Source organism: Microcaecilia unicolor, chromosome 2, assembly GCF_901765095.1.
Source record: "Microcaecilia unicolor chromosome 2, aMicUni1.1, whole genome shotgun sequence".
In the NCBI taxonomy this organism is placed as follows: domain Eukaryota; kingdom Metazoa; phylum Chordata; class Amphibia; order Gymnophiona; family Siphonopidae; genus Microcaecilia; species Microcaecilia unicolor.
Genome location: NC_044032.1, coordinates 513,841,847 through 513,858,422, shown reverse-complemented (window position 1 = coordinate 513,858,422; position 16,576 = coordinate 513,841,847). Strand labels below are relative to the sequence as shown.

Here is a 16,576-nt window from a genome sequence, read left to right as displayed (position 1 = left end):
CATCCTCATTTTTGTTTTCCATTCCTTTCCTAATAATACCTAACATTCTATTTGCTTTCTTAGCCGCAGCAGCACACTGAGCAGAAGGTTTCGATGTATCATCAATGATGACACCTAGATCCCTTTCTTGGTCCGTGACTCCTAACATGGATGCATGACGTAGCTATAATTTGGGTTCCTCTTTCCCACATGCATCACTTTGCACTTGCTCACATTAAACGTCATCTGCCATTTAGACACCCAGTCTCCCAGTCTTGTAAGGTCCTCTTGTAATTTTTCACAATCCTCCCGCGATTTAATGACTTTGTGTCTCAAACCTACCTTGCTTATCTAAACTGATTGAAAACACTGTTTTTGTTCAATTACAGGCCTATTTTGAATCAACTCTAGTTCTTCATCCTCGCCAATCAGGATTTAGATCTGGCTTTAGTACAGAGATAGTTCAGACTTCTTTACTAAGTGGAGTATATCACTATACTAAGTGAAGTAACTAACTTCTAGTCACACACACACAAAGAATGACGCAGGCTGCACATACTGCAGCAGGACATGTTTGTCCACCCCTACCATAACTGAGATAACATTTAATCATCTCTCTGACCCTATGTGCTACTTACTTTAGTCACCTTACTCTTCTTACTTTCTTACCTATCTATTCCATCTTTGCTTTACCCTTCCCTATCAATTAAAATGTTCTATTACGTATTGTATTGTATTGACATTGTAAGTAGTATACTATGCCATACTTTGTATAATTATTTGAATATTTTTACTACTGTAATTGCCTCTTGCTCATGTTTGTTCTATTCTTATTGTAAACCGCCTTGAGTGAATTCCTTCAAAAGGGCGGTAAATAAATCCTAATAAATAAAATAAATAATATCAGAAATTAGATGAAAGATATATTGCTTTGGATTTATCCGCAGTGTTTAATGTCATTGATCATGCCCTCCTGCTTCAGTCTTGCTTATTGTGAATTGTCAGGCATTGTCCTGAAATGGTTTACATCTTACCTCCAAGATCGTTCTTTGAGTAGTTACTTCAGGTGGTCAATCTGAATTGCATACTCTGGCTTGTGGAGACCTGCAGGGCTCGATCCTTTTCCCCATCCTATTTAATATTTACTTGAGCCCACTTGCACACTTTGTTCAACTTGCCGTTTTCAGTTCATATTTCTATTCCAATGATATCTTCATCATTCACTATGCTTCCAGACTTTCACCAGATCTTACACCTCTTCAGAAGTGTTTGGACCAGATTTCATCATGGATAAGAGAAAATCATTTGATTTTAAATCCAGGTAAAATAACTGCTTGTTGGCTAACTGGCCATGTACAAGTGCCAACTCTGGTTCCTGTACTATTTGGCACTCCTATTCATCCAGTAACACAGTTTAAATATTTAAGTATAATCCTGGACTCCCAGCTTAGTTTTCCTACTCCTGTTTCTACAGTTCTTAAGCGAGGCTTTTTTTTGCACTCTGGAGGTTAAAATCAGTGAGTGGTATTCTTGTGTGCTCCATATATTGTACCAAGCTTTTGTTGGCTCGCAGTTGGACTACTGCAATGTCATTTATGCCGGTATCCCAAACTATGTAGTTAAGAGATTGCAAACCCTGCAGAACACAGCTGCTTGTCTACTGTGTTTTGCAGTGTCTGGACCATGTAACACCCCTGTTGATGAGATTATGTTGGTTGCCCATTCATGAGCGTATCCATTTCAAAATTCTTATGTTAACCCATAAAGCTGTTCATACTGGACTTCTGGGATGTCTGGCACAATTACCTGTTTCCTCTGCTCCCTCTCGTTTGTGTTCAATGAATGAATATAGGCTAGTGTTGCCGAGTCCACGCTGAGCCTATTGGGAAGTAACCCATAAAAGTGCTTTCTATTTCTTGACCCCCTTATCTGTGGAATAGCCTTCCCCTTGACCTTAAAGCAAAATCATCCTTGAACATGTTCAAGACTAACTTAAAGACCTACCCTTTTTTCTACATTGAATCTGGCAGGCACCCGAGATCCCAGTGCAGAAATATGGACTTTTTAATGTGTGTTTGATCTTCAGTATGATTTTTTTATCCTATAATTTTATAGTGTTCCTGTCTTAATCTTCTGGGGGGGGGGGGGGGTAATATTTTTTAATATAAATCACCTTGACTTATGTATTTAAAAAGGTGATCCATCAAATTTTAATAAGCATAAACATCAGAACATCAGTACACATATCTGAAATCAGAACAAGACAGATTACTACAGACTGATCTTACACATTCAATGCTAACAAAATACCGGTCCTCTCTTATCCACACAGAAGACGTATAGAATAAGTAGCCACAAAATAAAAATAGAAATAGTGTAGACAAAAATTAAACTGAAACCCTCAAGAAGCCAGACTCAGCATGCAATGCAACACCAGAGAAATAGAAACAGTAATGCATTTCCTCCAAAACAGACAGCAGCTGCACTTGTCAAAAACTGATATTTCAATTATTAAATGAAAAACAAACATTTTCTGCCTTGGTTGTCTGGCCATTTTATTTACTAGAAGTGACCTACAACTTGTAGTTTCGATCCACTTCTTTAAATGGCTTCAAGAAGCAACTCTGAGATTGCTTCCGTTGGTTCACTCAATTGTTAATAGCTTATCATTGGGTAAGGTACTCCTTCTTTGTAATCAGGCCATTATATGTCCTGTTCTCAAGAAACCATCTGTTGACCCTAGTATTTCCTTACATTACTGGCTAACCTTCCCTTTTTATCTAAGGTAACTGAGAAAATAGTTTTATTCCCCAATTCATTGATCACATTGAGAAGTCACATAATGCATCATTGCCATAAATTGGGACTTAGGTGCTGGTTACAGAACTGAAACCATATTAACAGCCATGTTGAGTGAGATATATGGAATATTAGATGGAGGCCAGACTGTTTGAGCTTGTTGATCATTCTATTTTGATTACCAGATTGATGGATATCGATCTGGCTGGTTTACTTACTTTCTCTAGGATCTGACATTGATAGTTATGGCTAGCCAGGGCCGTGCCTAGGGTCTCTGGCGCCCCCCTGCAGCCTATCAGTTGGCACCCCCCCTGCAGACTATCAGTTAGCGGCAGCGGCGGCGCCCCCCCCCCCCCCCCCCCCCCCGTGAAAATGATCGCTCACCACTTGCCACACTGACAGGAATTGTCAGCAATATTCTTAGAAACAAATTGCTATACATTGCAAAATAAGATAGCAGATGTAAATTCTCAAAGTGGACATATTCCAAACACTAAAATGAAAATAAAATGATTTTTTTTTCTACCTTTGTTGTCTGGTGACTTTCTTTTTCTGATCATGCTGGCCCAGTATCTGATTCTGCTGCTATCTGTCCTCTTAACTCCGTTTCCAGGGCTTCCTTTCCATTTATTTCTTTCCTTTCCTCCTTTCTTCTTCATTTCTGGTCCTCAGCTTCTGTCTATTTTCTTCATCCATGTGCAGTTTTTCTCCACTCTTCCTTTTCCCTCATTTCATCTCCTTCATCTCTCTTCCCTCCCCTCTATGTCCAGCAATTTATCCTCTCTCCCTGAGCCCTGCCCTCCCAATCCATGCCCATCCATGCTCCTCTATCCCCTGCCCCCTCCATTCATCCCTTTCCAGCAATTCCCCTCTCTCCCTGAGCCCTGCCCTCCCAATCCATGCCCATCCATGCTCCTCTATCCCCTGCCCCCTCCATTCATCCCTTTCCAGCAATTCCCCTCTCTCCCTGAGCCCTGCCCTCCCAATCCATGCCCATCCATGCTCCTCTGTCACCTCCATTCATCCCTATCCAGCAATTCCCCTCTCTCCCTGAGCCCTGCCCTCCCAATCCATGCCCATCCATGCTCCTCTGTCCCCTGCCCCCTCCATTAATCCCTTTCCAGCAATTCCCCTCTCTCCCTGAGCCCTGCCCTCCCAATCCATGCTCCTCTGTCCCCTGCCCCCTCCATTAATCCCTATCCAGCAATTCCCCTCTCTCCCTTCCATGACCCCCCCTCGCATCCATGCTCCTCTCTCTCCTCTCGCTCCCATGTCCCAGCCTGGCCCGCCCTCTTCTCCCCCCCCCCCCTTTGCATCTATGCCCCCCCCTTCGCATCATTGCTCTCGTTTCTCCCCTGCCCTCCCGCTCCCATTGTTCAACTGCCCGCCCTCTTCTCTCCCCCCAACATCCCTTTTCTTTTTTTTCTTTTTAAATTTACCTCCATGGCGGTTCCAGCAGCACAGCGTCAGGGAAGGAGGCGGCGCTCCCGACGTCTAGCCTTCCCTTCGCTGTGTTCCGCCTTCTTCTGACGTCATCCTTGACGTCAGAAGAAGGCGGAACACAGCGAAGGGAAGGCTAGACGTCAGGAGCGCCGCCTCCTTCCCTGACGATGCGCTGCCGAAACCGCCACCACGGAGGTAAATTTAAAAAGAAAAAAAAAAGAAAAGAAAAGGGATGTTGCGGGAGGGCGAGCGAGGTGAGCATGGTGCGGTGGCGCCCCCCAGAGGGAAGCGCCCCCCTGCCATGCTTACCTCGCTTACCGTGTTAGCACGGCCCTGTGGCTAGCTCTCCTATCTCTTCTCTTTAATGTTTGCCATGTGGTGTGCCCTAGGATTCTGCACTGTTGCCGTTTTTATTTAACATTTTCCTCAGTTCATTGGCCACTGATTTTAAATGGGGTTTTATATCCCCTAAATCTACAGGGAAGGCTGTTACAATTCCATATGACTCCAATCATTGAACCCTTTGAATTCCATTCAAAACTGATTAACTATAGCCCATCCATGTCACCCAGTACAGTAGAAGTTCATAGAGCAACTTACTATGATCTTCCAACTCTGACAGGGGTCTTCCTGGGGATGTGGACTTCCCCAGCCAGACCCAGGATTGCCATTTTATTCTAGTTAACCTTTTTCCTTACCTATATCAGATCTCATATACTGTAACAAATTCCCCATAAGTAAGAAATAAAGAGAATTAGAGAGAGGTTCAATTCTAGGATTTATTACTCACCAAAGCCAGGTTACATATGAAGCATTGATTTATAAGAATATAATCAAATAATATTCTTATGGGGAGATCTTTAACAGGGTGATGCAGGTCAACCTCTAGTCTCAGACTATCCCCCAATAGGGAGGCTGTCAGCCATATTTATACTCTTGATTTTCATTAGGTTCTACGAAGTTATAAAAAAACTACTTCTGCACAGATGGCCGGATGACACTAACCGCAAATTTTGATATTTTTACCCTTGGAAAAAATCCCCCACCTTTTTCCGGCAGATGGGCAACTGCCCTTTCTCACTTCTGCTTTTTGCCACCTGGTACACTAGGTTTCTGAGCTATTTCTGTTTCATACTTCTCAACTTGACAAACTATGCCAGTTAGAAACCCTTTATTAAAAGCTCTTTTGATTTCAATTAATTCTTGGCCTGTGTTTCCCAGCAGCCCTTAGCAGGTCCCAAGCCGGGTAGTAGGCCTCAGGCCTGTACTATATTTATACACCACCAACATTCAAAATCTAAGAATCCAGTTACTTTTTTTTTTTTTTTTACTGCAGATGACATTTTCTTGGTCACATACACTGATACTCTCTTGTGCCAAATTCAATGATGTCTTAATTAAGTTATGTTTGGTTATGGGATAATTGGTGCTAAATTCTGAAAAAAGAGCGGCCACTTTGTGGACAAGCAGATCATGGTGTTGTCCCTTTTCTCTCTGGGACTCTAATCACATTAGTTGACACTTTTCAAATATTTGGGTGTGCTTATTGATTCCCAGTTTTTCTTTTGCTCCTCAAATTTCAGCAGTGGCTGAGAAATATTTTTTCAGTTTTCTTCAAATTCGAGCTCTTTACAGTTCTTTAGAGCAGTGTTTTTCAACTGGTGTGCCACGGAAATCCCCTCCAAGTTGACACAAGTTTAGCTGCCCTCACACGCCGAGCACCCTTTACACAAATTCAGGGACTAGTTCCCTCCCCTTGGTCTGCCATCTCTCCCCCTCACCTCACTGTCCGTGATCTGGCACCTCTCCCCTCAATCTCAACCTGTTCCCCCCCAATCTACCTTTGAACTTATGCCTGAGGTACCCCATGGCTTTCCTTCTCTGATGTCCCACCCCCTCTGAAACAACTTCTGTTCCTCGAGTGCATCCCACCCTGCCGAAATAAACAGGAAATTGCATCAGAAAGGGGCAGAATGCTGGAGAAGGTAAGCTGTGGGGCTTGTCGCAGGCAAACTCAAAGGCAATTTGGAAAGTGGGATGTGGGGAATTTGAGAATGAGGGAGAGTGTGAGAATGAGGGAGAGGTGCTGGGCTGGGAGAGTGAGAGAATGAGTGAACGGTACTGGATTGGGGCTGGGGGTTTGTGAATGAGAGGGAGATGCTAGGGCTGACGTTTTGAGAATGAGAGAGTTGCTGGACTGGGGCTGGAGGTTTGAAAATGAGGGAGAGTTACTGGGCTGGGAGATTGTGAGGTGCTAGACTGGAGCTAAGGGTTTGTGAATGAGAGGGAGATGCTAGGACAGGGGGTTTAAGAATGAGGAGAAAAGTGATGGGACAAACCAAAGGGTCCATCAAACCCAGTATCCTGTTTCCAACAATGGCCAATCCAGATCACAAATACCTGGCAAGATCCCAGAAAAACTCAATACATTTTATGATGTTATCCCAGAAATAAGCACTGGATTTTCCCAAGTCAATTTAATAATGGTCTATGGACTTTTCCTTTAGGAAGCAGTCCAGACCCTTTTTAAACCTCGCTTGGCCTGCCACCTTATAATTGAAAGAGAAAACGCCTAGATTTCGACCCAAATCGGGAGATAGACGTTTATCTCACAAAAACGAATAAATCGGTATAATGGAAAGCTGATTTTGGACGTTTTCAACTGCACTCCATCGCGGAAGTGTACAAAGTTGACGGGGGCATGTCGGAGGCGTGGCGAAGGTGGAACTGGGGCGTGGTTATCGGCCGAGGAGAGATGGGCGCCTTTCGCCGATAATGGAAAAAAGTATGCGTTTGTAGCTAGAATTTAGGGCACTTTTCCTGGACCCTGTTTTTTCACGAATAAGGCCCCAAAAAGTGCCCTAAATGACCAGATTACCCCCAGAGAGAATCGGGGATGACCTCCCCTGACTCCCCCAGTGGTCACTAACCCCCTCCCACCACAAAAAATGATGTTTCACAACTTTTTATTTTCACCCTCAAATGTCATACCCACCTCTCTGGCAGCAGTATGCAGGTCCCTGGAGCAGTTGTTAGGGGGTGCAGTGGACTTCAGGCAGGTGGACCCAGGCCCATCCCCCCCTACCTGTTACAATTGTGCTGCTTAATGCTTAGTCGTCCAACCCCCCCCCCCCAAACCCACTGTACCCACATGTAGGTGCCCCCCTTCACCCCTTAGGGCTATAGTAATGGTGTAGACTTGTGGGCAGTGGGTTTTGAGGGGGATTTGGGGGCTCAACACACAAGGGAAGGGTGCTATGCACCTGGGAGCTCTTTTACCTTTTTTTTTGTTTTTGTAAAAGTGCCCCCTAGGGTGCCCGGTTGGTGTCCTGGCATGTGAGGGGGACCAGTGCACTACGAATCCTGGCCCCTCCCACGAACAAATGCCTTGGATTTATTCGTTTTTGAGCTGGGCGCTTTCATTTTCCATTATCGCTGAAAAACAAAAACGCCCAGCTCACAAATTGTCGAATAAAACATGGACGTCTATTTTTTTCGAAAATACGGTTCGGTCCGCCCCTTCACAGACCCGTTCTCGGAGATAAACGCCCATGGAGATAGACGTTTTCGTTCAATTATGCCCCTCCTGGTCTTCCAGGATGGTATTTTTGAACAGCATCCACACCTGATGTAAATTTGTTTTTTATGTTTTTCACCATTCTTCTCATTTTATCATAGTCTCCTTTTTGAAAGTTAAATGCTAGCATATTGGATATCCTGTGTATACTTACTCCAAAGCTAATATCAAATCTGATCTTATTATGATCACTGTTATCAAGCGGCCCCTTCACCATTACCTCCCGCACCAGATCATGCGCTCCACTAAGGACTAGGTCTAGAATTTTTCCTTCTCTTGTCAGCTCCTGTACCAGCTGCTCCATAAAGCAATCCTTGATTTCGTCAAGGAATTTTACCTTCCTAGCATGCCCCGATGTTACATTTACCCAGTCAATATTGGGTTATTGAAATCACCCGTTATTTTTGTATTGCCCAATTTGTTAACCTCCCTAATTTCAGATAACATTTCTACATCTGTCTGTTCATCCTTGCCATGTAGATGGTAGTACACTGCTATCACTATCCTTTTCCCCTTTACACATGGAATTTCAATCCACAGGGATTCCAAGATGTGTTTTGTTTTCTGTAGAATTTTCAATCTATTTGATTCAAGGCCTTCCTTAACATACAATGCTACCCCTCCACCAATTCAATCCACCCTATCAGTACGATATAATTTGTACCCCGATATGATAAGTGTCCCACTGGTTATCCTCCTTCCACCAAGTCTCAGAAATTCCTATTATATCTAATTTTTCATTTAGTGCAATGTATTCTAACTCTCCCATCTTATTTCTTAGGCTTCTGGCATTTGCATTTAGACATTTCAAACTGTTTGTTGTTCTTCTTTACATCATGCTCAGTACTTGACTGTATTAAATTGCAATCTTTTGTCTGATTTTTATTTAAGGACACCTATTAGATCTACTAGGTCACTTATGCAACCTCACTATCAGGATACCATTTCTTCCCTGTTTTGGTGATATCTTTAAAAGATACCTTATTCCGAACCATGCATTTTTGAGCGACTGTCGGCCTTCCCCCAATCTTTAGTTTAAAAGCTGCTTTATCTCCTTTTTAAATGCCGATGCCAGCAGCCTGGTCCCACCCTGGTTAAGGTGAAGACCATCCATTCAGAATAGGCTCCCCCTTCCCCAGAATGTTGTCCAGTTCCTAACAAATCTAAAACACTCCTCCCTGCACCATCGTCTCATCTACGCATTGAGACTCCAGAGCTGTTCCTGTCCCTTGAGCCCTGCGCATGGAACGGGTAGCACTTCAGAAAATGAGGACTGAACTGAGCCCTTCTGTGCCTTCTAGAGACTATCTGTTAATGCTGTGGCAGAAACTGAGTTTTAAACCTATGGAGACTAGCTAATAGAGTTTGCTTGATTTTTTTTTTTTTTTTTTAAATTCTAACTGTTTGTCAATATCTCACAATTCCTCTTTTAAACCCTTATCTTCAAGCTGTGGCAGAAACTTCAAGCTTTAAAACTATGGGCAAAAGCTTTTGGAGACTAGCTAATAAAGTTTGCTTGCTTTTTTGTATTTTAAAAGTCTGTGTTTGTCAATATCCTACAATTCCTCTTTTAAACCCTAATCTTTACGTTACCAAGCTCAGAATAGAATAATGTCACTCACAGAGATGTCCTCTTGTCTCGGAACTTCTCAGAAAGAAAGTTGAGTGGGACTTTCCTATCTATATAGTTTGGATTCTAAGGAGACTATTTCAAACAAACCCTTTGAAGCTAGGCCAGTAATCAAATTACCCTTAGTAATCTTAGCAGGCAAGATCAGAGAATAACTATCTTTTAGAACAGTTCAAGACTAGCTAGAGAAATTTTCAGTTTAAAACTATAGGGAAAAGGGATTGTGCACTATGGAAACTAGTTAATAATACTTGCTTCCCTCTCTTATATTTTTATTTTCTTTCTAAGACTGAACTGGGCCCTTCTGTGCCTTCTAGAGTCTATCTCTTAATGCTGTGGGAGAAACTTCAAGTTTTAAACCTATGGAGACTAGCTAATAAAGTTTGCTTTTTTTTTTTTTTAATTTTATGTTAAAACTAGCCGTTAAGCCCGTTAAAACGGGCGAATATTGTTATGTTCTATTTTGATGTCTAACTGCCTCCCTCCCTGCCAACTCCAAGGCCCTCTGTCCCTCCCTCCCAGCTCCAAGGCCCCCCTCCCTGCCCTCCCTCCCAGTTCCAAGGCCCCATTCCGTCCCAGCTCCAAGGGTCCCCCCTGTCCCTCCCTCCCAGCCAGCTCCAAGGCCCCCCTCTGTCCATCCCTCCCAGCTCCAAGGCCCCCCCTCCTTCTGACCTCCCATGTCCAGCATCCTCCCTCCTTCCCTGCCAGCTCCAAGGCCCTCTGTCCCTCCCTTCCAGCTCCAAGTTCCAAGGCCCCTCTTCCCTCCCAGCTCCAAGTTCCAAGGCCCCTCTTCCCTCCCAGCTCCAAGGCCCCCCTCCCTTCCTCCCTCCCAGCTCCAAGGCTCCCCTCCTTCCCAGCTCCAAGGCTCCCCTCCATCCATCCCTCCCAGCTCCAAGGCCCCCCTCCTGAGACCTCCTATGTCCAGCATTTCTCCTGCCCCCCCCCCGAGGTTGCCGCCGCCCTCCACCCGGGCCGGGCCCTCTCCTCTCCGTTAAACATACAGCGCCTCACCTCCGAAACCGCAGCAGGCAGATCGCCACCCGTTGGCCTTCCTTCCCTGCCTGTGTCCCGCCCTCGTGTGACGTAACGTCAGCGAGAGTGGGACACAGGCAGGGAAGGAAGGCTGACGGGAGCTGATATGCCTGCTGCGGTTTCGGCGCTGTAAGTTCAATGGAGAAGAGAGGGCCTGGCCCGGGTGGGGGGGGGGGGAGCGGTAGCGACCTCAGCGGTTCCTTCCCTCCCCTTCCGTGTGGTGCACTCCTCAGCGCAGTTTCCCTCTCTGCTCCGTCATCACGTCTTGACGCGGGGGCGGGACAGAGAGGGAAGTCTCTACTGCGCATTTGCAGGTGAGTCGGTCACTTGCCATTTATATTGTTTGATTCTAACTGTGTTTATCAGTATCTCACAATTCCTCTTTTAAACCCTTATCTTTAAGCTGTGGCAGAAACTTCAAGCTTTAAAACTATGGGGAAAAGGCTATGGAGACTAGCTAATAGTTTGCTTGCTTTTTTTTCTTTTAAAATTCTTTGTTTGTCAATATCCTACAATTCCTCTTTTAAATCCTAATCTTTAAGCTGCGGCAGAAACTTAAAGTTAAGAAAAATGTCAGGAAGTATTTTTTCAAGGAGAGAGTGGTGGATATTTGGAATGCCCTCCCGCGGGAGGTGGTGGAGATGAAAAAGATAACGGAGTTCAAAAATGCGTGGGATAAACATAAAGGAATCCTGTTCAGAAGGAATGGATCCTAAGAAGCTTAGCGGAGATTGGGTGGCAGTGGTGGGAGGTGGGGCTAGTGCTGGGCAGAGTTCTACGGTCTGTGCCCTGAAAATGGCAGATGCAAATCAAGGTCAGGTATACACATAAAGTAGCACATATGCCGTATAGGTCTTTCTCTGCCGTCATCTACTATGTTACTATGTATGTGAAAGGCTCTGGAGACTAGCTAATAAAGTTTGCTTGTTTTTGTTTTTTAATTCTAACTGTGTTTATCAATATCCTATAATTCTTCTTTTTAAACCCTAATCTTTAAGTTACCAAGCTCAGAATAGAATAATGTCACTTACCCACAGAGATGTCCTCTTGTCTCAGAATTTCTCAGAATGAGGGTGAGGTGTTCAGACTGGGTGTTTGAAAATGAGGGTATATGCTGGGGGTTAGAGATTGAGGGGACGTGCTGGGGATGGGGTTGATAATGAGGTTGAGGTGCTTGGGTTGGGGGTTTGAAAATGAGGGAAAATGCTGGGGCTGGGGATTTGAGAATGAGGGGAAATGCTGGGGCTGGGGATTTAAGAAGGAGATATGTTTGGGGCTGGAGGTTTGAGAAGGAGTGGGAAATGCTGGTTCTGGGGGTTTGAGGAGGAGGGGAAATGCTGGTTCTGGGGGTTTGAGTAGGAGAGGTGTTTTACTGGAGCTGGGGGTTTGAGAAGGAGGGGAAATGCTGGGGCTGGGGGTTTGAGAAGGAGAGGTTTTTGATGGGCTGGGGTTTGAGAAGAAGAGATTGACTGGGGCTGAGGGTTTGAGAAGGAGAGGTGTGCTTTGCCAGTAGAGTGGGGGATGTTGTGGCTGGTGGTGCCCACTTGAAAGGCATATTTGGTTTTCCCTGTCCCTGCCTTACCCCATTCCCCCTCCTCCTGGAGTTCCTCTGTGGCTGCCTCTAACTTTCCTCACAGTAAAAAAAAAAAAAAAAAAAAAAAAAAAAGAAAAGAAAGAGGCTTTCTCCGGAGCTCCTGGTTCGGTGCAGCTTGACCGAAGCTCGTTTGACTCGGTCTCCTGAGGCGAGAGTTGTACCCAGCTCCTCCAGGGAGGTTCCCGCTGACATCGTTCTGTGCGGGGTAAGTTTTGGCACGAAGGCACCATTTTGTTTTCTGTATTTGATGGCTGCTGAAGGGGTTAAGCGCTGCTCCCACTGTGGGAAACGCAGATCAGCAGCGGGGCTTTGCAGCTCATGCTGCCTAGATGCTAATGCTGGCACGAGCATGGCGGGCGGTGAGTCTTCCCGCCCGACGGAGTTGGCAGCGGGCGCCATCTTGGAGGCGCCGCATGACTCGACCCTCGCGGTTGTGGAGGGGTATGAGTGCAGGGGGACGCCTCATTTCGAGGTTTCTAGAGGAGCTATTGCCTCCGCTTCCCCCAATGTGGGGGTGGATGTACAGGTGAGTTTTTCTCCCCTGAATTTGTGCTGCTGTTGCATAAGGCTTTTATGTTAAAAAGAGCACTGCCTGAGGCTCCTGACAATTCCTTTCGGACTGGGTTGCCTCTAGTTCTTTATAGCCCAGCATCTGCTGGAGACTTTATTTCTTCCCCCGAGCTTTTGGCTGACGCTAAGCGTAAACGAGTGAATACCCCGTCTGAGGGGGATTCTTCACCCTGTTCTCCCCCGTGGTCTAGTTTCGGGGAGTCGGAGGGGTCTGGCAGGCCTTTATGGACTGATGATCCAGACGAGGGTGGCTGCTTGCCACAGGAGTTGGATGACCCTAAAGCGGTTCGGATTTTCCACCACGACGAACTGCCAGCTCTCATTTTTGATGCTTTACAGGCCCTTTGTATTGAAGATCCTGACGAGGGTGCTGCCTCTTCTATTAATTCTAGGATGGCTAGTACTAAGAAGCCTTCTCTGGCTTTTCCCGTGCATGCTTCCATCCAAGAGCTTATTTCAGCTCAATGGTCTGACCCTGATGGTCCCTTGAAGGTGGCCAGGGCTATGTGTCACCTTTACCCTCTGAGTGAAAGTCAGTTGGTCCTCTTTGGGATGCCTAAAGTGGATGCGTTAGTCATGGCTGTGACTAAAAAGACTACTCTCCCGGTGGAGGGAGGGGTCGCTTTGAAAGATTTGCAGAACCGGCGGCTGGAATCCGCGCTGAAGCGGTCCTTTGAAATCTCGGGCCTTTCCTTATAGGCGGCTATTTGTAGTTCCTATGCAACCCGGGCCTGCCTTTCCTGGTTGCAGCAGGTGGTTGAGCAGCCTGCCGATGGAGCGGGTTCCCTCGCTGAGGTCGGCCCGCGTATGGAATCTGCAGGCAAGAGATGATATGCCCTTTGGGGCCAAGGTTTTGAAAGTGGGGATTGCAAGATCCCACTCTATATAATGTACTGCTTTGATACCCAAGCACCTGGATTGGTCTAGTGGGATGATAAGGAAGGTTAAAGTGAGTTTTACTTGCTAATTTTCTTTCCTTGAGTTCCTCCAGACCAGTCCAGATACTTGGATTTGTGCTATCCTAACCAGCAGGTGGAGACTGAGAAATCTTGGGCAGACTGAATGGACCATACAGGTCTTTATCTGCCATCATCTACTATGTTACTATGTAATCAAACATATAAACAGCGAGTGACCGACTCACTCGCAAATGCGCAGTAGAGACTTCCCTCTCTGTCCCGACCCCGCGTCAATACGTGATGACGAGGGCGGGACAGAGAGGGAAACTGCGCCGCCGAGGTTGATACCGCTCCCCCCCCACCCGACGTCGCCGCTACCGTTACCCCACACACACACACACACCCGGCCCGGGCCCTCTCTCCGCTACTAAACTTACACATCCATTCGCCGGAACGCAGCACGCACATCAGCTGAGCTACTGTCGGCCTTCCTTCCCTGCCTGTGTCCCGCCCTCGCTGACGTTACGTCACAGGAGGGCGGGACACAGGCAGAAAAGGAAGGGCCGATGGCAGCTCAGCTGATGTGCGTGCTGCGTTCCGGCGAAAGGATGTGTAAGTTTAGTAGCGGAGAGAGGGCCCGGGCCGGGTGGAGGGATGGCGGCGACTCCGGGGGGGGGGGGGGGGACGGTAGCGGTGGTGACCTCACGGGGGGGGAGGGAGGGGGAAGGAAGGAAAACCCCAATACCAGCCCGTTTTTACGGGCTCAACGGCTAGTGTTACTATATAATGAGTTGTGATTTCTTAGCTTAAGACCCGGTTCAGCAGCTTCACCAGCCAGTATTTGAATAAGAAAGCAGTGGACAAGTATATAAAAGATTTTTTTTCCCTAAAGAGGTAACAAAAAAAGTTTTAACAGACAAGTATGAATCGTGAACCTTATAAACATTAGACAATATGTAGCATCCAGCAAAAAAAAGAAAAACAACAAATCTTATCGCTTCTGGACTGGTCTGGAGAGACCCAAGAAAAGATAATTAGCAGGTAAGACCTAATGTAACTGGCCTGTATTGCTTTGGTGGTCATACAAGTACGTATATTGGACTAAACAATGAGAGAAGAATTTAGAATTTTACTTAAAGTATTTTTGTAATGGTCTGATAAAATGTTGTTTAACTTTTTCCACAGCACATCGCAACTGATTTCTTAAAATGATTCATATGTCTCATGGAATGCAGCAAAGAGACATTTGAAGCCCATAAAAAGATGAGTGCCTTAATTAGCCATTGGATTGGAATTGGAGTGTTAAACAGTGCCATTTGCCATGTATACAGTCTAAACAAACCTGGAACGCTATCAAGAAAAAAATTGTTATTTTTGCACTTTTTTGCAAATGATTGTTTATTTTTACTATTAAGCTTTTGGCTAAATTGATTCTGTCATTTTGTGACTATTGCTGTTTTATTCAACTATTAGCATTAGCTATTTTTTTCTGATTGTATGAAGTTATGCACTTATTCTTGTTGCACAGTACAAATAGTAATTTGAGTTTTTGCTTTGAATAGTATTTTGTGATATGTTGTACAGCATCAAATTTAAATATCTAATTTAGCTCATTTTGATGCATAAAATTAAAGATATGCTAATGAGTAATTGATTGGATAGTGAATATTAAAAAAAACATATTCTGATGCTATGAATTGCGAACCATGTTGTAGCAGGTGGAGACAAACTACCTCGTAGCATACATCTAAAATACAAAGGGGTCTCAAAGAAATAAAATTTTGAATTTCTACTACTATTTTACATTTGCAGAAATATATAATTATCTATCATGTTTCATATTTTTTCTGTTCTTCCTGGACTGTAGTAAATTATTTTGTGACTAACTACACATCTATTTTAAGGTCAGTATCCAAAGCTGGAGTTTGCTTAGAAAAATGTTTGACACTAAAGTGAATGTCAAATTTTGCCATGGATTAGCAACTTCACATTTTGGTGAAGTTACAGTACAAAAATTCTGTTTTAGTTCTGCTAAAATATTTTGGATTTATATTTTTTAAAAAGTAAATTTATTTGGTTGAATTTGTCTTTCTGTAAGTCATTTTTAATTTAATATTTTTGATTCATTAATGTGGTAAACTGTGGTATTCATTGATGTATTTGCCGCAAGCTCTGTTATTTGTAACGGAACCCCTGTGGTTATAATTTACCATGCGTCAGTGAATCAGCCCTTTGTGGCTAAAATTGAACGTTTCTGATATTTCATTTTATCTATGCAGTTCAAACAGAACCATATATGTAACTGAATTATTGTTAATGTAATGTGAGTGCCTTCTTTAAAAAAAGAAAAATAAAGTTAGAAGCAATGCAAAGAGGGGTTACCCATATTTCTGAGATCTTCACCTGAAGATTTATTTAGATCACCTAGCTCATTCTTTTCATTTGTTCTTTTTTTTTTATGTGTGACACATATAGTGAAGCACTTTCAATATGTCTAAATCCAATTTAGGAAGTTTTGTGAAAAGTGCCCAAAAATCCAGTAGTGAACCTATCCATTTTCAAACCAGAAAAACGTCCAACTTTTTGTTTCGAAAATGGCCATTTGCTAGACATTTTTGTGCTCAGTTCTTCTATCTTTTAGGACCATTTTCAGAAAAAAAAAAAAACATCCAAGGGAAAAAATGCACCAAATGTATGAGGGGCCAGCATTCTTAGTAAACTGGCCACATGGACATCCCAGCAGAGCAGTGGGGCACCCTAGGGGCACTGCAGTGGATTTCACATAAAAGCTCCCAGATACGCATCTCTCTTACCCACTTATATTGTATGATGAGCCCTCCAAAACCTACCAACTGTACACCACTGCAATAGCCCTTATGCCTGCAGGTGTCACCTCTAATCAGGTATAGTAGTGGAGGAGTAGCCTAATGGTTAGTGCAGTGGGCTGAGAACCTAAGTCACTTGGTTCGATTCCCACTGCAGCTCCTTGTGACCCTGGGAAGTCACCCTCTATTGCCACAGGTACAAAACTTAATGAGCCCACTAGGAACAGA

The 16,576-nt window shown here is 44.5% G+C and overlaps 1 protein-coding gene across 4 annotated transcripts in view; it reads left to right on the top strand.

Moving 5' to 3' along the window:
- Positions 1 to 15,878, top strand: part of LCORL (ligand dependent nuclear receptor corepressor like) — a 286,137-nt gene extending 270,259 nt beyond the window's left edge. For all 4 annotated transcript variants that reach the window (XM_030191226.1, XM_030191228.1, XM_030191227.1 and 1 more), the window contains one exon: positions 14,709 to 15,878. In XM_030191226.1, coding sequence (XP_030047086.1) covers positions 14,709 to 14,722 — 14 coding nt within the window. In that variant the 3' untranslated portion in view covers positions 14,723 to 15,878. The remainder of the gene's footprint in view (positions 1 to 14,708) is intronic.
- Positions 15,879 to 16,576: the final 698 nt, after the last annotated feature.